Consider the following 21,311-nt stretch of genomic DNA (forward strand, 5'->3'; position numbering starts at 1 on the left):
ACTTTAAAAATCAATAATTTCATAAATCTTTCAATTTCAAAATTTTATATTTTTATCATTATTCTTATCATATAAACAACAACTAAGATAATTTTATTTTTAGTATATATTAAAAACTTTAAAAAAGAACAAAAAATAAGAAATTTACCTTTAAAACTAATATGTATATAGATTATATATTGCTTAGAAATATACTATAATGTTAAAAAATTCTATTAAACAAGACAAACAAATCTAGATAGCTTTTTATAAGAAACTAATGAAAAATCTTTTTTTATTTTATTTTTTTTTGTTTATTTTTTTGGATACAGGAATAACTATTCTAAAATCTTTGTATTGAGTACAAAGAAAAACTTTGAAAATACTATCAATTTTATATGAATAATTATCAAAGTTCTTTTCATTAATTAAAATTAGCCATAGTCATTCAATATAATTTTTATTCAATAATATTCTATTAATTATGGATATTATTTAGAATTTAATATTTATAAATTTATTTATCATCTATATTTAATAAAAAATATTAAAATTATCAAAATAAAAAATTGTAATAGCATTCTTTTTCTTTTAAAAAATCTATCATCAAAAAATTTAAACAAAAATCATATACATGATCTTAACTTTAAATTAAAATATTAAATTAAAAAACTATTTAATATTATTTAAATGATGTATAAAGTTCAAAAAATAATTATTATTATTATTATCATATCAATCTTAAATTTATATGATTTTTGTCACGGACATATGCATGTAAGCCAATAATTATATGTATAAATAGGTAGAAGTAAATAAAAGTAAGTAAAAGTAAGTTGATTCTATAGTATTTAGAATGAAAGCTTCTTAGAAGCTTCATAGATGCTGCTTTGACTTTATAGGTGTCTTTAATTGAGTTTTTGGAATTAGAAACGTGGTCAACAAGTTGGCCATGTGCCACACATGTTGTTAGCTTGAAGTCCAAACTAACTATGTGGCCCACACATAGAAAAACTTGCCTTATAAGTCAAGGCATGTATCCTACAAAGTCAACACATATTGGAGGTCCTATACAACGTTGCCATATAGCCCCTAATTAGATAGTACATATAGAAACAAGAGTGAAGCCTTCTTCACTCTTATCAATTCTTTTCTTGCTTCTAGTCTAGTTTCAAGGGTCTCTAGTTTTCTTGACTTTTGGCAATAGCCATTCCAATTTCTTTCTTAATATACATATCAAGTTATTGCTATTTTGTTATTTTTCTATAAGAGAAGTCTCATTTGTTTATTTGTCTTTATCGTTTTCTTGTCCTTGACATACTGACAAGAGTACACTTATAATATCAGAGCTTTGTCTAATCTTGATTAAGAGTGGATTACCCCTTTTTCTTGATAAGACATAAGCATATTAAAAGTTGTAGATTACCCTCTTCTAAACTGATATTGTCCTTAGTATTTTCTTTATTCTCAAATCTTCTCTTGTATTTGTCTTGAGCGATATTAGACATCTTCTCCTTTTTAAGTCTTATCATGGTAGAACTTCTTGAAATGAAGAGTGCAATGGCACAAATGCAAGAGCAATTCAGGGAGTTAGTGCTTACAATGCATCACCTCAATTTACCACCATAAGGAGCAACAAGATTGGCAGGAAGTGAAGATATAGAAATGATTGGAGCTGCTTCAACATCTGCACCAAATCATGTTCTTTCTCCTATGGTGGAACACCCTTCCAGTGTTAGAGAACCAAGAATTGCCTTACTTGAGAATTTTGATGGCACCAGATCAAAGTTTTGAGGATTTATCAATCAAGTACAACTTATGATTGAACTTCAATTTCAAAGCTAACAACCTCTAAGATTGCAAGTTAGATTCATTGGTATGCTTCTTTCAGGTTCAGCACTATCAGAGTTTTCATCTTTTCTTGAATGACGAGATCCAATAATAGTTAATCTAGAGGCTTTTCTGAGGGAGTTTCGATCCATGTATGGAGAACATGATGTAATTCGTGTTACAACCAATAAGATCTGTATTTTGTGAGAAGACAATCGATCAGTAACATTGTATGCTTCACAATTTTGACAACTTGCAACTCATATCAAGTGAGATGATGTTGTACTTATAAGCCAATTTCTCTACGGATTACAATATAAGATAAAAAAATTAATGCTCAACTTACTTGATCCTCAAACATTGAGTCAAGCAATTGACTTTGTTGTAAAGTGTGACAATCGTCTTTTTGAATTTCGATTTGAGAATCATAAAAGTGGACCTCAACATAACTACAATTCAATAGCAACACCAACATCTCTTCAACACATACATTTGGCAATAGAGGATATGCAAATTGATGCAGTATGTTTCAAACCTCTTACTGAACAAGAAAAGATTTGTCGTCGTCAAGAAGGTTGGTGCTTATATTGTGGAAAATCTAAGCATACTGCTCAACATTGCCCAAAGAAATGATGCAACTATAAAATGAGGAGTATGGCAATCAAAAGAGATAGCATGCCGAAAAATAAATTTGCCCAGCTACAATAAGGACCGTGTGGTTGGAACCTTGTACAAAGCCTAGAGAAGGTCCTATTCTCTCCTCAGAACCCTCTCCATATTTTACGATAAATGTTATTCTAAGACCTAAATATCTCAAAGCCTCTCCCTTGCTAGATTCAGGAGCCTCAGCATATTTCTTAGATAAAAAATTTGCTAAAAGACATAGTATATTTTTAATAAAAAAAACTGAACATGTTCATGTAGAAATCATAGATGGTCGTTTGTTGTCTTCAGGAGATGTTACTCATAAAATCCTTCCTATAGAAAAAACAACTAATGGTCATAGTAGTTTTATAATATTTAATATCAATAGATCTCCTTCTAATCCAATCATTTTAGGTTTATCATGGCCAAAAAAAATATAACCCTAAAATAGATTGGACTTCTCGTAGTCTTGAATTTTTTGAAAGTATAACTAAGAGTGTAGTTAATCAAGTAGAAAGTCATAAGTCTAGTATAATTAAACTTATATTTATAGGTACAAGAGCTTTCTTGCATGCTGCAAAAGAAGGATCACCTTGTGTCATTTATGTTGAAGAACAGCGAGTACTTGCTTAGTTACAACCATATAAAGTTTAAGCATAATATATTGTTAATAATAAAAAGGTAGCAAAGAGGTAAAGTTAGTTATTGTGGTACTACCGAGGCTTTAATAAGATGACGTAGAAATGGATGGAATATCAAATAGATGGAAGTTACCTTGTTAGTGAGCAAACCACCACCTTTAAGTAAAGAGTATTGGAAGTAAGAATTATCTTTCTCCACACTTCTCATAGACTACAATCCTTGCTGATGCTAAGTGTTTGTAGCTTTTAGACTTCTTTTTTTCAATAGGTTATGGGCCCACTCATATTTACTTGAGTAGTTTTTGAAGTTCTTTGAAGTGGTTTTGTAAGTGTGGAGTAGATCAAGTTGTTGTTGCTGATGTTAGGCTTTGGAAGAACCTATCTTTCAGATTCAGATCGAAATCTAAATCATAGTTTGCTCTTACTTGTCGTTAAAAGCATTTTGGTATTAATTTCTTGTTTTTCACCTATAGACAAAGTTTGCATTGTGCTTTTGCTGAGATAGATCCTTCATAATCTAACTTTACGATTTCATGTCCTAAAATTACTGATTGTGCTTAAAAGGCCTCTTATAGTGTATAGAGATGATTTGTGAGCATAAGAGAGATATTAGAGTGGCAAATCAGATTTGAGACACTTAGATAAGTCATCAGATTTGTGACAAGTCTTAAAAATGAAGTTGCAAGTGTTTTTGAGAGTAAAAACACTAGTTTGTTCACAAACAAGGATTCTTCGATTCGAAGGCAATAAAACCTTCTTGCTCATTTTTGAGAGCATTAGGACTTCTTCTTACAATCTATTTTGTTACAACTCTTTTTTAGACATGGCTTCAAGTAGGGATGAAGGATTGAGAGTTATTGAGAAGTTTAGAGGTGACAATTTCTACCATTGGAAGATAAAAATGGAGCTTTTGTTGGCATCTTTGGATCTTTGGAATATTGTAGATGAAAGTGAAGAGGCTCCAAGCAAAGATGCTGATATAAAAGAGAAGAAGGAGTTCAAATGTCGTGAAAAAAAGGCTTTTGGATTGATTGCAACTAATGTGGATGAAGCCAACTTCTCCCACATTATATCTTACAAAGGACCACCGGAAGCATGGAGGACTCTTTGCAATATCTATGAGAGCAAAAACTTATCCAACATCATCTATATAAGGAGGAAGTTCTTTACTTGCAAGATGGAAGAAGGTGAAGACCTCATGACTTATATCAATAAGGTAAAGGCTCTTGCAAACCAACTAGCAATTGTTGACAAGCCTTTAGAAGAAAGTGATATTGTCATGACCTTGCTAATAAGCCTTCCCGAATCCTACAACTACCTTATTGTGGCATTGGAGTCCATCAAGCTAAAAGAGCTTACAATGGATTATGTGACGACAAGACTTACCCATGAAGTAACCAAGAAGAAAGAAAAGAAGCCTCAAAGTGAAGATTCAGCACTCTATTCACGTCAAGGCAAGGACAACTATTCAAATCTACGAGATAATATCAAATCTTGCTTCATTTGTGGCAAAGTACGCCATTTTGCTCGAAATTGCTACAAAGGTAAAAAGATGAAGAAAGAGAATATAAATAGTATGCAAGATGAGTTTGGAGGACAAGATTATGCATTCACGACAATAAATAGGACCTCTAGGACTCCCATATCAAGATGGATTGTGGATTCAAGTTGTTCCAAGCATATGATACCTTATAAGTATTCATTTGACACATATAAGGCTATTCCAGCATCAAACGTGGTATTGGCAGATAGTGGTATATATAAAGCCATTGGAATTGGCTCTATTATGGTGGAGGTGGTTGTGAATGGACAAATCAATGGGATCAGACTCAAAAAACGTCTTTCATGTGCCTAAGATGAAACAAAACCTACTTTCAGTGAATAAACTTGTAATGGAAGGTTTTAAAGTTTAATTTGATAAGAATGGATGTTTTGTAAGAACATTGAGTGGAGACAAGGTCTTCAAAGGCTTGAAAGAAAGAAATTTATTCTACATCATTTGTAAGAGGGTGAATGGAGTGGAGGTAGCCGCATTTGCTGAGTTTATATCAAACCAAGACAAGTTGAATATATGGCATCGTCACCTTGGCCATTTGAATGTGAAGAGCATGAGAGAGCTCAAGAACATTGTAAGTGGCTTAAATCTTGGCAATACAAGCCATAATGCAAAACAACTTGCATGTGAAGGATGCATACAAGGCAAACAACAAAGGGCCTCATTTCCAAAGAGTGTAGCAACACGTGCTACTAAGTTGCTGGAGAGTGTCGATTGTGATGTATGTGGACCTATGAAGAACACAAGTATTGGAGGATCAAGGAATTTTCTTACTTTCATTGATGATTATTCAAGAAAGATTTGGATTTACATTCTTAAAGCCAAGAGTGAATGCTTTTAGAGGTTTAAGGAGTTTAAAGCACTTGTAAAGAACCAAAATAAATGCAAGATCAAGGTGTTGCATACGAACAATGGAGGTGAGTACATGTCTAAGTAATTTGATGTTTATTTGAAGAATGAAGCAATCGCTAGACAAACTACAACTCCATACACTCGACAACAAAATGGTATTGTTGAAAGGGCAAATCGAACCATTATAGAGATAGTAAGGAGCATGCTTCTGCTCAAAACTTTGGCTATGAGTTTTGGGTGGAAATTGTGGTGAATGCAGTGTATACAAGAAATAGGTGTCCAACAAGTGCACTTGCATCAATGACACTACAAGAAGCTTGGAGTGGGACACAACCTTGCATTTTCCATATGAAGACCTTTGGTTGTATTGCATATGTAAAAACACCAGATTGTATGAGGTCCAAACTTGATGCAAAAGGTACAAAGTGTGTGTTTCTTGGTTATTGTGAAGGTACTAAGGCATATATGTTAATGTGCTTGACAACCAAGAAGATCATCAAAAGTGGTGATGTTGAATTTTTGGAGTACAAGAGTGCTTGTGAGCACTTGGAGATGTGTCCAAGTGAGAGTAATGGTGTATTTGTGGATACATCTTTGACTTCAGCAAAGAAACAAGAAAATGAAGACAATAAAGATGATGAAGACGAAAAGCCAAAGAAGGTTGAAAAGATGAAGGTTCTTACAATTGCTACGACCAGCAATGAAAGAAATGAAGATGTTGAAGATTGGGATGATAATAATGATGAAGAATACCAACCATTGAGTGAGAAATAACAAGGTTTAAAAGTTGGAAAAGAACAAAGACTAGAACAAGGTGAATGTTCTTCAATCAATGAAAGGAGATATCCATTGAGAGAAAGAAAGCAATGTGGCGAATGGTGGAAGGATCACATCTTCCCTCAAGTAAGTGAAGAAAATGCAAATGTTATTCTTCTTGCTGATCCATTGTCTTTGTGTGATGCTATGAAGTGAGAAGATGCAATGAAATAAGAGAAGGCTATGGAAGAATAGTACCAATCTCTTATGCATAATGGTATATGGAGATTGGCACCTCTTCTAACAAATCGATCTATTGTTGGATAACGATACTCTTAAAAGACATTGGTCTAGTGCAATTAGAAGCAACTCTCATTATGTGAGACAATCAAGGATGTCTAGCATTTGCCAAGAATCCAAAACACCACTCAAGAACTAAACACATTGATGTTCAACATCATTTCATACGAGAGAAGATTGAAGATGGAATAATAGATATGAAGTATTGTGCTACAAATGACATGCTTACTGATGTACTTACAATGGCATTAGTTAAGGATGGACATCATTACTTGATTCAGAGATTAGAAATAAAAGCCTTTTGAATATTAGCAAAGTGGAAGTATTGAAGAACAACAAGTATTTGCTTAGTTACAACTACATAAAGTTTAAGCATAGTAAGTTGCTAATAGAAAAAAGGTAGCAAAGAAGTAAAGTAAGTTATTGTGGTACTAGCGAGGCTTTAATAAGATGAGGTAGAAACGGATGTAATATCAAATAGGTAGAAGTTGCTTTGTTGGTGAGCAAACCACGACCTTTAAGTAAAGAGTGTTGGAAGTAAGAATTATCTTTCTCCACACTTCTCTTAGACTACAATCTTTGCTGATGCTAAGTGTTTGTAGCTTTTAGACTTTTTTTCTTCAATAATTAATGCCACATGTATTTCTATTGGTGGAAAGACTTCAAGTCACATTTCAAGCCAATATCAAGATTTTAAAGATGTATTTGAGAAGAAGAATGCAGATACTCTTCCGGAATATTGTTCCTATGACTACTCAATTAACTTTCAAGAAAGAGCACAATTGCCATTTAGACCAATCTACAATTTATTTTGAAATGAATTGGTTGAACTCAAGAAGTATATTAAAGAAAATTTGGCCAAGAACTTCATATGCCATTCCAAATCTCTAGCAAGAGCTCCAATTTTATTTCTGAAGAAAAAAGATGGATTATTGTAGATAAATGTCGATTATTGAAGACTCAACAAAATCACTATCAATAACAAGTACCCGCTACCTTTGATATTGGAACTCCTTGATCAGTTGAATTAAACTAAGATCTAGACAAAAATAGATCTATAAGGAGCATTCAATCTAGTATGCATCAAAGAATGAGATGAATGGAAGACTGTGTTTCCAACAAGGTATGGACATTTTGAATACAACGTCATGCCTTTTGGACTTACAAATGCACCAGCAGCATTCCAACATCTAATGAATGATGTCTTTTGAGAGTTTTTAGATGATTTTGTTGTCTGTTACCTAGATGACATCTTAATCTATTCTAAGAATATAGAAAAATATGAACTTCATGTTCGTCATGTATTAAAAAATCTAAGAGATGCGGGACTCTATGCTAACATAGAAAAGTGTGTATTTTTTACTACTCAAGTCGATTTTTTAGGATACATCATTTCAAATGATGGACTTATGATAGATCCTAAGAAAATTCAAACTATTATGGATTGGAAGATCCCAAAAACGATAAGAGATGTCCAATACTTTTTGGGATTTATCAATTACTATCGGATTTTCATCAAAGACTTCTCTCAAGTTGTATCTCCACTTACACGTTTGACTTGCAAAGACAAACTTCAATGGAATCAAGAAGCAGATGTAGCATTTGAAGCTTTGAAGACAACCTTTGTTTTTGCACCAATCTTGTATCGCGTCAATTTTTCTAAGCCCTTTTTTATGGAAACAGATGCATCAAACTTTGCTTTGAGTGCCATATTGTCACAAATGGGAACATATGATAAACTTCATCCAATAGCTTTTCATTCTAGAAAATTTTCAGCAACCGAGATCAATTACAAGATCCACGATAAAGAACTTCTTGCAATCATGGATTCGTTTCAAGAATGGCACCATTATCTAGAAGGTGCTTCTAGTCCAATCACAATGTATACAGATCACAAGAACCTTGAATATTTTATATCAATGCATGTTTTGAATCATCACCAAGCCCATTGGAGTATGTCTTTGTCAAGTTTCGAATTCAAGATCACTTATCGACCAAAAAAACAACAAGGTTTATCAATTGCACTCTCTAAACGATCTTACCTTGTACTGAAGAAAGGAGATGCTGCTTTCGATCAACAACTGACAATTCACTTGAAGCTAGAGCATCTTCATCTTTGAGCAATGAAATCAACACTAACTATTGATTCAACTTTCATTAAGCAAGTTCAGTTAAGAATGTCTTCTGATCCCCTTATTCGTGATATTAAGGAAAATCCTTCAAAGTCTCATGATACTTCCAAGTTTGAATTTAAGAAGAATCTACTATATTTTGAGGGACGCCTATATGTTTCAGAAGGTGAAGCTCGATTACGTGTTCTTCAAGCTTGTCATGACTTTCCAGCAACATGACATTTTGGATACAATAAAACTTTGGAACTAATATCCAAAGACTTTTGGTGGCCACAAATATGGAAAGCAGTCAAAGATTTTGTACAATCTTATGATGTTTGCTTAAGATCAAAAACTCCTCGTCATCGACCTTACAGACTTCTTCAACTATTACCCATTCCAGAACGACCATGGTCTTCTATTTCTATGGATTTCATCATAGATCTTTCAATCTCAGGTTCTTATGACTATATATTCGTGATAATAGATCGTTTTACAAAGATGGCACATTTTGTACTATGTAAATAATCTATCACATGTGAAGAAACAGCTAAGCTCTTTCTTGATAATATCTATTGTTATCATGGATTATCCAAGGATATTATATCAGATAGGGAAATACAATTTGTATCAAGATTTTGGCGGACTCTTTTCAAGATTCTAAAAGTGGATATAAAACTCTCTTCGGCATTCCATCCTCAAATTGATGGACAAACGGAGCGTGTTAATCAAGTTTTGGAGCAATATTTAAGATATACCATTAACTATCAAGAAGATGATTGGATAACTCTTTTGCCATTGGCAGAGTTTGCTTATAATAACACAGTACATTCTTCTAAAAAATAAACATCTTTCTTTACCAATTATGGTTATTATCCACGACTTGATACTTTTGACTTTTAAAAAGTTGATAATCATGATGCAAAAGATTTGGCAATACATTTATCAGAGCTACATCCAACGATGAAGGCGTAGTTAAAAGAAGCTCAAGAACAACAAAAGGTCAATGTGGATGTCTATCAAAAGGAACAACCATCATTCCACATGGATAATAAGGTATGATTACTTTGTCCCAATATCAAGACCACTCGTCTTTGTGACAAGTTGGACTATAGAAGGCTTGGACCATTTTTTATTTCTACACAAATCAATCCAATTGCATATCATTTACATCTACTGGAGTCAATGAAAATCCATCAAGTATTCCACATGTCTCTTCTTAAACCATACAAGATAGTGGACATACCAAAAAGAAGGCAATTTCCACCTCATCCTATAGAAGTGGACAATAATGAAGAGTTTGAAGTGGAAGAAGTCTTAGATTCAAGGCGGCGCCAAAATAAATTAGAATATCTTGTCCATTAGCGCGGATATGATATTAGAAAATGCACATGGGAGCCAGTAAAAAATCTTGCAAATGCAACAAAGGTGGTGGAAGCTTTTCATCGACGACATCCATCAAAATCAAGATGAAAACCTTCTTTATAAAAGAAACAAGATCTAGGTAAGATAACATTCTACTTTCAATCCTTGTTTGTAGCTTCTTTGTAGTTGTGACTCTCAAGAGATGGAGAACCAATAACCAGCAGATTCGACTCAAAAGCCTTTGTTTGCTGATCTGCCGGACGAGACATTACGATTGTTACAACCTTCAAGATGATGCAATTGACATGAAGATCTTCAAGAACGACATGTTCTTCCTCAAATTGATGGCGAGATACAATGCATTTGGTATCACGACTTTGGAAGGGACTCCCGATGTTTGGTGATTTTAGTAGAGGTAGAAACAACTTCTAATGGTGTTCTAAATGTTTTATTTGAAGGAAGTTATGAAGGCCTCAACAATGATCAAATAACTGGTTAGCCTTCCCGCCTTAGTATGTGACACTACCTATAGTTGAGAGGCCCTATCAATCATCTTCGAAGAGAACAAAGATCAAAATATGTGGCTGGTAAAATTTGTTACATTATAAATTTCTTCAACATATGATGACCGCTCCTCATGGAACTCGTCTCTAAAAGGGAGGGTAATGTCATAGACATATGCATGTAAGCCAGTAATTACATATATAAATAAGTAGAAATAAATAAAAGTAGGTAAAAGTAAGTTAATTCTATAATATTTGCTATGGAAGCTTCCTAGAAGCCTCATAGATGCTGCTTTGACTTTATAGGTGTCTTTAATTGACTCTTTGGATTAGAAACGTGGTCAACAAGTTGGCCATGTGCCACATATGTTGTTAGCTTGAAGACCAAGCTAACTATGTGGCCCACACATATAAAAACTTGCCTTGTAAGTCAAGGCATGTATCTTACAAAGTCAACACATATTAGAGGTCCTATAGAACGTCGCCACGTAGTCCCTAGTTAGATAGTATATATAGAGACAAGAGTGAAGCCTTCTTCACTCTTGTCAACTCTTTTTTTGCTTCCAGTCTAGTTTCAAGGATCTCTAGTTTTCTTGGCTTTTGATAATAGCCATTTCAGTTTCTTTCTTAATATACATATCAAGTTATTTCTATTTTGTCATCTTTCTATAAGAGAAGCTTCACTTGTTTATTTGTCTTTATCATGTTCTTGTCCTTGACAATTTTTAATTTAAAAACTATGAGAGTATAAATTATATAAATCTATTGCTTAAATTATTCCAAAGATGCTATTAAATACAAAAATTCAATTCATGTTAATAAACAAGTAAAATTTATATCGAAGAAAAATAATAAATTAATAAATAAATTTATATATTCAAGAAGAAATAAGAATGACTATTACCTAAGACTAGAAAACTAGAGACTTTTGAAACTAGACTAGAACCAAGAAAAGAATTGACAAAAGTGAGGAAGCCCTCATTCTTGCTTCTATGTATTCTATATAACTAGAAACTATATTGCAATGTTTATTGGACGTCCTACATATGCTCAATTTGCAAGACATGTGTCTAACTTGCAAGGCAAGTTTCTCACATATGCACCACATAGCCAACTTGTACCACGAACACCTAATATATGTAATAAGTGGCAAACTTATTAATCCAGTTTTTAACCTATCAATTACCTAAAACACTTAGAAAATCAAATCTACACTAGAAAGCTTATAAGAAACTTTTCAATAATATATTATCAAATTTATGTACTTTTACTTACTTCTACCTAGCTCCTCATATCTATATAATTACCAGTATGGGTTTTGTCAATGACAAAACCACACTAATAGATGCAATTATATAACAATATCACAATATACTTATTATATATATAAAACCTATAAAATTTATATGTATCAAATGACATAAATATTAATGACAACAAAAATAACAAGCATTATCTAAAAGAACCTACATTATTAAGTAATAAATATTTTAATATTGTAGAAAAAATACTTAATCATATAAGTAATAAAACATCATTTTTTGTACTTCTTTAAAAGTGACTTTTAAACTAAAATTAGAGATGTTAAATTAAATAATACTAAAAAATATTATTATATAAATACATGAGTTAAAATTTTTAATTAAGAAGAGCAATATATATACACACATACACTCAAATTAATATAGACAAATTAGTATATAATATATAATAAAAATTCTTAAAATAAATACATCTAATATATGGATATGCATAAAATAATTTATTAGTATCTTACTTTGCAATTAGATAACATATATATATATATATATATATATATATACATATATTTATATATATATATATATACATATATTTATATATATATATATATACATATATTTATATACATATATTTATATCTATATATGCATAAACATCATATCTTGATAGCAATTTGAAATAAATTTTGCACTTGGATTAAGACAAACCAAAATTCTTCTATAACAAGTGTTTTTATAAACTTTACTCTTCAACAAATTTTCTTCAAACTGTAAATAAACCTCAATAATTACAAAAACCTTACAGTTCTGAAAAGAAATAGGTGGCAAGTCAATTATACTCATACACATGGCAATTTAAATTGAGAAGACAACAAACAATGTCTAAGATAAAGATCAAGTTGGTCAATTATTGTATATTAATAAAATAAACATATCATTTAAACTGGCACATATTTCAAATCCCTAAGATAAGAACAAACTCAAGACTATCTAACAAATTTAGCAATTTAACAACACATTTGGTAAAGTACTACAAGAATCATTACTAACGGGTAGAGAATTTAGAGGATGAACACCAGTATTTGCAGGCCAATCCATAAAAGTATCACCAAGCACTCAACCAAATCCTAAGTACACAATGACGAATGTTAAAACAAGTTATTACATTGCCAACCGAGAAACTCAGTTTCTCAGCTACATAATCCAATTTCAAAGTCAACTCTAAAGTCTCATAACTATGTTACTGTGGTTGGCTCAATCAAACTGCCATTCTAAAGTTTGAATGACCCCAACCAAAAACGAAGCAAAAAAAAAAAAAAACAAAAAACAAAAAAAAACAAAACAAAACAAAAACAAAACCACCAAAGACTCTGCTATTCAAGTTTTAAAGAGGATCTCTTTTAATTCACAGTAATTATAAAAGTTCGTAGAATTGATTAGTTCATTCAGAACAGTGAATTGTAGTTGTGTACTTTTTTGCTTCAACAATAAGCAGTCTTCAATGCGATTCCAAGGCATATCCAATTCTGCCTTTCACAGACAGCTTATCGTAAATTCCTGCAAACACCATTACCTTCGTTAGCCTCTGCAGTCACATGTGATTAGAAAATGCTCATTGCCACTCTCATCCGCAAATGCACCCGCTCTCATACCGACAATCAACACTCCACACATGCCCCTCCTCCATGCCACGTCCCAAGCCGCAAATCTCAATGTCACATTCTGTACCCACATCGCCCTCCACCGCACTCACCCGCTGCTCCCACATAACACGCACACATTCCCTCAGTTGCGTACACTCTGCGCACACAACCTCCTCCGCATACTCAATCATCCTCCCCGACCCATTCATCCCCACACTGCCAAAAGGACCCCCTGACTACTACCTCCAGCCACAACACACGCACCTCGATTCACGACAATTCACAAGTACGCGCCCAGTGATCCAATACGATTTCACAAATCTCGGACATACCCATCACCATACTCCGCATACATCCGGATATAAACCCCCAAAACAGCAATAACACAAAATCCTCGTCCAGAAATGAAACACAAGAACCACAACCCACAACTTAACCTGTGTTCTCGCGCTTCCAACTCCCACAACTTCACCACCATCACCCCAAAACCACTACTCCACCCAACGCCGCACACTCCGCCATTCATACACCGCCAACAACCCCACGCCGGCAAGCGACTAAATCCACCACCCGCATTGTCCCCCACATGGCACCCCCCGTGCCTCCTCGCATGTCGACGCTCTCAAACGACACAAATCCCCCAACTCTTCTCTCCTTCAGCCTCGCCATGTTCCACTCAAAAACCTCATACCGATCCCGTTCCATCCCAACCCCCAACAACACAAATCCCATCCCTACACGATCCCGCTCATCTCTTGCACCGACCCCATCCCCACCCCGTCTGTTCCACCGCCATTCCCTGGACAATCAATAAATTCCAAAGCACCCGCCCTGCGACACAAACCATCAACCCAACGCTGCGCCCCTGGTTTCCCACGACCAAACCACCAACCCACCAACACGAGACCAAAACCATGCGTCCAAAACCACTTTATTCAACGATCTCTTCTCCATCAAATGCTTACCATGATCACCTACACACCCTCCACATATCCACAACACAAGCTGCAAAACCCAGCCAGACACGAGGTCCACACATCCGCCCCATCAATAAACATACATCGAGGCACCAAACTCCCAAAAAGCTCACATCTCAGAATCGGCTCAATTTCGTATCACCTATCTCAAATTTCTACCTACTCGCCGGGGGCTACCGCGTCTGCCGCCCTGCTCCGACCGACCGCAACCCGCCTACCCCCTCCCACTACCCCATTCCGCGGCTCGCCACCTCTTTCACAAACTGTCACCCCGACGCCCGTGTCCCTACCATGCTACTTGTACATTTGTTACAAAGAATTAGTTATGGCACCTCCCTTCCGCCTCTTCTGCTCCCCTACTGTCCGGACCCGTCCTTCCCTGGGCACGATAAAACCTATGCTCCATTCCACCAGCCTCAAACCTCTCGTTACCTGGCGCGTCCCCTAATAAGTCTTCGGAGCTCCTCCCGCCTAACGCTCCCTCTATTACATTGCATATTCGCCCGGCGGCGGGACAAGCCAATTCAAACCCTCTCTACCACACGACCCTACTTCAGCGCTTCGCAGCCCGTTGCTCGCTCTCCCCGCCTTCCTCTCTCGCTCTCTTCCGCTTCGCTGCCTCCAGCTCCTGTGCCGTCTCCACCACGTCGTCTTCTTCGTCCTCGAAATCCTCCTCCTCCACCTCTTCGTCCTCACCAGGCTCGAAGTCGCTGGCTCCCTCATCGTCGTCCGCCTGCCCGATAGGTTGCACCAGGTACTTCGTACCATACTCCTCCTCGTCCTCATCCTCCTCCTGCACACACAAACCGCACCACACGCGTCGTCAGGGACCCCAGAGCCGCCACAAAAACCAACAAATCACACATCGGCTCAGCCACCACTGCTGAGACCGCGAACAATGCTACGCAGTCCACCAGTATCCAGTATATGACCAACGCATAAACACACGAACAAAATCAAAGCTAAATTAAAACAAACCATTGCGATAGCGCGTCAAGGCATGTACTAAACCACCCCTCCCAGACCAGGACACTCCTGTCTCACATGCGCACACTCAACCACGTATGCCCTCCCTCACACCTACCGGACCAGCATCTAGCAGTCCTGACAGCATACAAACCCTGAATGCTCCAAACTCCAGGGTAAAACGCTCCAAGCAACCCACCCTCCAACCCTCACACCCCCTCTCCTCGTTTCCACACTTCAAGAGCCACTCAGTACCTCCTCTTCCACCTCCTCCTCGTTGTCCACCGCGTCCTCCTCCTCCTCGTCGTCCTCCCCGAACTCCCCGTTCTCGTCCTCCTCGTCCTCGTCGTTTTCTTGCACGTCCAGCTCGCCCTCCGTGCTCACTACTGCACCGCTCGCTGGCTCTGCACACCACATACCACCTCGCCCTGTATCAGCCCACAAACAGTACCTTCCCCGCCCACGTTACCCCACATCCACCGGCCCCCATAGCCCCCCACCCCACCCACACACCTGCTCGTCTACTCTTCACCCATTCTCGTCATGCATCTCAACCTCATAAACCACCACCACTCCCCCCGGTGCATACCCACGCTAAACCGCACCACCCTTCTCACGCCCACACCACCACGTCCCCGGCTGCACCCTCACCCCTCCCACCACAGCCTCCCCGGCCGTCACCACATAACTCATCAAAGCCCCCGCGCCTCTACGCATCTCTCTCCGTTCGCGTTTGCGTTCGCGTGCAAGGTTCACGCACGGCGCGCCACAAACCACCCTCGCTACCGACCCAACGAGTAAGCCACATACCCTCTTCGTCGTCCTCGTCCTCCTCGTCCACCACCGCATCCTCGTCGTCCTCCTCTCCCACCTCCTCCTCGCTCTCCTCCTCGATGTCTTGCACCTCCACATTGTCGTCCTCTTCGTCCTCCTCCTCGCTGCCGTGCTCGTTGCCCACCTGCCCCGGCCCCGCTGCGCCGCGGTTCGACGCCATCGCCATCTCTTCTTGGTAGCTCCCGCCCTCGTCCTCCTCCTCGTCCTCCAACTCCTCGTTGTCCTCGCCCTCCTCATCCTCCTCCCCCTCGTCGTCGTCCTCCTCGTGCACGGCCGCGCCCTTCGATTCCCCCTCCACGCCCTCCTCCTCCTCATCCTCCTCCTCCTCGCCCTCCACGCCATCGCCATCGCCATCGCCATTCATGTCGTCCACGTCCTCCTCCTCCGACTCCGACTCCTCCTCCTCGTCCGACTCCGGCCGCTCGTTCCCGTTCGCGTCGCTCTTGTCCAGGAACCGCAACGACTTCATCATGCCGAACACCTTCGCCCTGTACCCCGCGCTGCGCGTCACCGGGCACTCGTACAGGTCCAGCGACTCCAACTTCAGCTCCGCCAGCGGCTTCAGGTCCTCCACGGCCTGAATTTTGTTGTTCGACAAATCCAACTCTCGCAGCGACTTCAGCCCCGCGCCCACCAAGTGCTCCAACCCCGACGCGATTCGATTGTCGCTCAGTACCAGCTGTTCCAGGTGCGCAAGCGACGGAAAATCCGCCAAAGACGACAGCCCCACGTTCGCGATCGACAGCCGCTTCAGCTGCGACAACGAAGCCAACACCTTGGACTTCGGCAGCTTGCCCTGCGCGCACTTCACCACGCCATCCAGCGTCAGAGACTCCACCTGAAACGCAGCCTGGCCATGGCACGCCTGCTCCACGGCCCGCTCCCAAGCCGCGTCGTCCATCCCCTGCATGGTGTGCTTCAGAGGAGCGACCCACAGCATCCACCAACAGCGCGAAGGCCAAGTTCGGCGTTCACGCCTCGACGTCACGCCTGCCCTCCCTCGCGACCCCGCTCGCTTCGCTTCGCTTCCCTTCCCTTCCCTTCCCTGCCTGTCTGCCTGGGTTGGTTTCCCGTCCAGCCCCGCCGCTTCTCCCCGTCCAGCCGCGCCCAAGCTCCCGCTCCGCTGCCCCTGCCCTGGCCTCCCTCCCTCGCTCCCGCCTCGCAGATCTCCCCCGCAAGCCCCGGTCACGAGATACCCGGCGGATGTTTTCGGAGGGGCGGGGAAGTGAGGGGAGTAGCAGGGTATAGGGGGCGGGGGCGGGTAGCGTAACGGAACCCCCGGAGGGAAGGGCAGGGAGGCAGGCGGAGATCGTCGGCGTCACGACTCCAGCGTGGCGGGAAGCAGGGCGGGCAGACGGACGGACGGACGGACGGGTGGACACAGTTGAGGAATCATCCGTGGTGGGGGTGGGGCCTGCGCGTGGACGTGCGGGGATGGATGGATGGTGGGTGGATGGCTGAGAGATAGTGAGAGTTCGTTGGATGATAGTTCGAAGGGAGGGGAGGGGAAGACAAGAAGAGAGAGAGAGGGGGGTATTTTGAGTAAGGCATGCCTCGTGGCATCATCTCACTCACTCCCCCCCAAACATCATTGCCACCATCCCGGGGGACAACGCCACGTCCATTGCCCCACCCGACGTGGAATGGGTTGCCTTGCATGTAATATATTTTCCAAATTATGAAATCTATGAATGTTTTGAGAAAACTCTTACACATTAGTTTGGTTTTAGGAAACTTTTTAGTGGCAATTATTTTTTTTGTATTATTATTTAGTACTGTTCGTGTTGATCTGTGAGTGTGTGTGTATATATATATATATATATACACACACATGCACACAAAAAAATTGAATATAATAATATTTTTATAAGATAAGCAATATATGATCATCATAAATTTGAGTGACATGAGTAAGTTTTTACCTAAATTTTTTTAAAATTGAAATTCAACTTATGCATAGAATAGAAAATTGTTATTTCAATCCAAAAAAATTGCTTTTTAAAGATATACTTTTGTTTAGAATTAATGCTTCAAAAGTTCCAGAAGCGATTCCTTGCCAGTAGACACAAGTTAGTCATAATCATTGATTTTCCTTCTTGATTGGATCTAATACTTCTCTCAGTTTTACCCAAAAAATGTTAATTTCCATTTTTTTGAATGGCACTTTCTTTTTTCAAAATAATTTATCTTATTACATGATTATAAGGAATAAAGCCAATCTTTTTGATTACATATATGATAAAAAAATTCACAGCTAAAGCTCCAAGCATTCCAAGTCTCATTACATTTGGTGTTTACAGTAATAGAATTAATAAAATCTATATCTTAATCAACAAAATTTGTTTGCAATCTTACGCATTTTCAAAGCTTTGGTTGGTTTTGCTTAAATTTATTATGACTCTTAAAAATAATGCTTCAAAATTCATTACCGTGCTATTTGGTGTTTTATTATCTATATATTTATTTATTGTTTTTATTTCTTGTTTGAAAAAAAATAAATTGTAACTATCTCTAGCTTTTTTATCTTTAAAAAAAAACATTATAATGACCACATGTTTGTAAAATAGAAGCAAAGAAGTTAATAGAAATAAGATTTTATCTTTATTCTTTAATTTAGCATTAATATATGTACAATTACAAAGGGTTGTGTGAAAGATATTTAAGTAATCCAACAAATTGATAGTTTCTTTCATATAGATTGTATGGATTTGTTGCTTTACATATAATTAATCTATTAAGAACTTTTTTATGTAAAATTCCCACATTTTCATTTATACCTTGGTGCAAAATTTTCATTCAAAACTTTATACAACATTTCTATACAAGGCTAAATTAAATTTTATCTTATAATTTTTAAGTTAATTAATTTATATTCTTTATTGATCTGAATTATTGAATTATTTTCAAAAACATTATATAGAATTTTTTGTCCAATTCTATTTTAATTTACCACTATTAGAACAAGTATTTTTATTCAATTTTTCAAAAGTAATTTTATTTCCAAATATTGAATATAAATACATCACTTCAATCACTTTTTTATTAATTCTTATAAACTTAAACCTTCTCAAGATTATCCATAAGATATTCTCAATGCTTGCCAAATAAGGCTTATTCCATCATAAGATGGTACCACCAATACTTTCTTTTCTAAAATAGAAGAAATTAAAATAAATGACATAAAAGTCATCTATAATCTAATTAATTTAAACAGACAAAAATATAAGACATAATCATAACATGTGACTTTATTACATCTAAAAAATAATAATAATAATAATAATAATAATAATAATCTAAATTTATGATTTATTTCAATATCAAATTGCTATTATATTAAATTTATATGTTTTATTTTTTATTTATATATTTTAAAAACTAAAGTCTACATAGATTATATTATACTAGTTGAACTTATGTCATCAGCATAGAAAACAAGCAACAAATCATGCATTACAAGGTAAGCAAACATATGGTTGAATTAGTACCATGTCTCTATATTGTCATCTTTCCAAATAAGAATAGTATAATAATACTTGAAGTGTAATACTGCTTTGTATAACCCCAACAATAATATAGTGCATCCAAATTAAAAGAACATATGTAATCCTAGTCTAATGATCAAAAGATGCCCCAAACATATTAAATTTTAGAAATTTAGAATAAATTTAATTATATTAATCACATGTATATTCTACTAAGAGGATGTCAAGGACAAGAACATGATAAAGACAAATAAACAAGTGAAGCTTCTCTTATAGAAAGATGACAAAATAGAAATAACTTGATATGTATATTAAGAAAGAAACTGAAATGGCTATTATCAAAAGCCAAGAAAACTAGAGATCCTTGAAACTAGACTGGAAGCAAAAAAAGAGTTGACAAGAGTGAAGAAGGCTTCACTCTTGTCTCTATATATACTATCTAACTAGGGACTACGTGGCGACGTTCTATAGGACCTCTAATATGTGTTGACTTTGTAAGATACATGCCTTGACTTACAAGGCAAGTTTTTATATGTGTGGGCCACATAGTTAGCTTGGTCTTCAAGCTAACAACATATGTGGCACATGGCCAACTTGTTGACCACGTTTCTAATCCAAAGAGTCAATTAAAGACACCTATAAAGTCAAAGCAGCATCTATGAGGCTTCTAGGAAGCTTCCATAGCAAATATTATAGAATTAACTTACTTTTACCTACTTTTATTTATTTCTACTTATTTATATATGTAATTACTGGCTTACATGCATATGTCTATGACATTACCCTCCCTTTTAGAGACGAGTTCCATGAGGAGCGGTCATCATATGTTGAAGAAATTTATAATGTAACAAATTTTACCAGCCACATATTTTGATCTTTGTTCTCTTCGAAGATGATTGATAGGGCCTCTCAACTATAGGTAGTGTCACATACTAAGGCGGGAAGGCTAACCAGTTATTTGATCATTGTTGAGGCCTTCATAACTTCCTTCAAATAAAACATTTAGAACACCATTAGAAGTTGTTTCTACCTCTACTAAAATCACCAAACATCGGGAGTCCCTTCCAAAGTCGTGATACCAAATGCATTGTATCTCGCCATCAATTTGAGGAAGAACATGTCGTTCTTGAAGATCTTCATGTCAATTGCATCATCTTGAAGGTTGTAACAATCGTAATGTCTCGTCCGGCAGATCAGCAAACAAAGGCTTTTGAGTCGAATCTGCTGGTTATTGGTTCTCCATCTCTTGAGAGTCACAACTACAAAGAAGCTACAAACAAGGATTGAAAGTAGAATGTTATCTTACCTAGATCTTGTTTCTTTTATAAAGAAGGTTTTCATCTTGATTTTGATGGATGTCGTCGATGAAAAGCTTCCACCACCTTTGTTGCATTTGCAAGATTTTTTACTGGCTCCCATGTGCATTTTCTAATATCATATCCGCGCTAATGGACAAGATATTCTAATTTATTTTGGCGCCGCCTTGAATCTAAGACTTCTTCCACTTCAAACTCTTCATTATTGTCCACTTCTATAGGATGAGGTGGAAATTGCCTTCTTTTTGGTATGTCCACTATCTTGTATGGTTTAAGAAGAGACATGTGGAA

General features: G+C 37.3%; 1 protein-coding gene and 1 long non-coding RNA gene across 2 annotated transcripts; both read right to left on the reverse strand.

Moving 5' to 3' along the window:
• Nucleotides 1-12,943: 12,943 nt before the first annotated feature.
• Nucleotides 12,944-14,217, reverse strand: LOC149989766 (uncharacterized). The gene is made up of 2 exons (XR_016501225.1): nt 13,880-14,217; nt 12,944-13,356 (listed from the first exon to the last, which is right to left on the reverse strand). It is a non-coding gene; the product is annotated as an uncharacterized LOC149989766 (long non-coding RNA).
• A 140-nt stretch (nt 14,218-14,357) lies between these two features.
• Nucleotides 14,358-17,287, reverse strand: LOC112278791 (uncharacterized). Its single transcript, XM_024512560.3, has 3 exons — nt 16,196-17,287; nt 15,641-15,789; nt 14,358-15,212 (listed from the first exon to the last, which is right to left on the reverse strand). Exons 1-3 carry the CDS (start codon nt 17,157-17,159, stop codon nt 14,973-14,975), a joined length of 1,353 nt encoding a protein of 450 aa, XP_024368328.1. The 5' UTR covers nt 17,160-17,287; the 3' UTR covers nt 14,358-14,972.
• Between the last annotated feature and the right edge of the window lie 4,024 nt (nt 17,288-21,311).

This window comes from Physcomitrium patens, chromosome 2 (assembly GCF_059467195.1).
Source record: "Physcomitrium patens ecotype Gransden chromosome 2, ASM5946719v1, whole genome shotgun sequence".
Lineage (NCBI taxonomy): Eukaryota > Viridiplantae > Streptophyta > Bryopsida > Funariales > Funariaceae > Physcomitrium > Physcomitrium patens.

Excerpts from the sequence above, each read along its gene's own strand:
- LOC112278791 (XM_024512560.3), bottom strand. The coding sequence starts at position 17,159 with ATGCTGTGGGTCGCTCCTCTGAAGCACACCATGCAGGGGATGGACGAC. Across the intron at positions 15,790-16,195 it reads GGACGAGGACGACGAAGAGG|AGCCAGCGAGCGGTGCAGTA; the intron begins GTATGTGGCTTA and ends TGTGGTGTGCAG. Across the intron at positions 15,213-15,640 it reads AGGAGGAGGTGGAAGAGGAG|GAGGAGGATGAGGACGAGGA; the intron begins GTACTGAGTGGC and ends TTGTGTGTGCAG.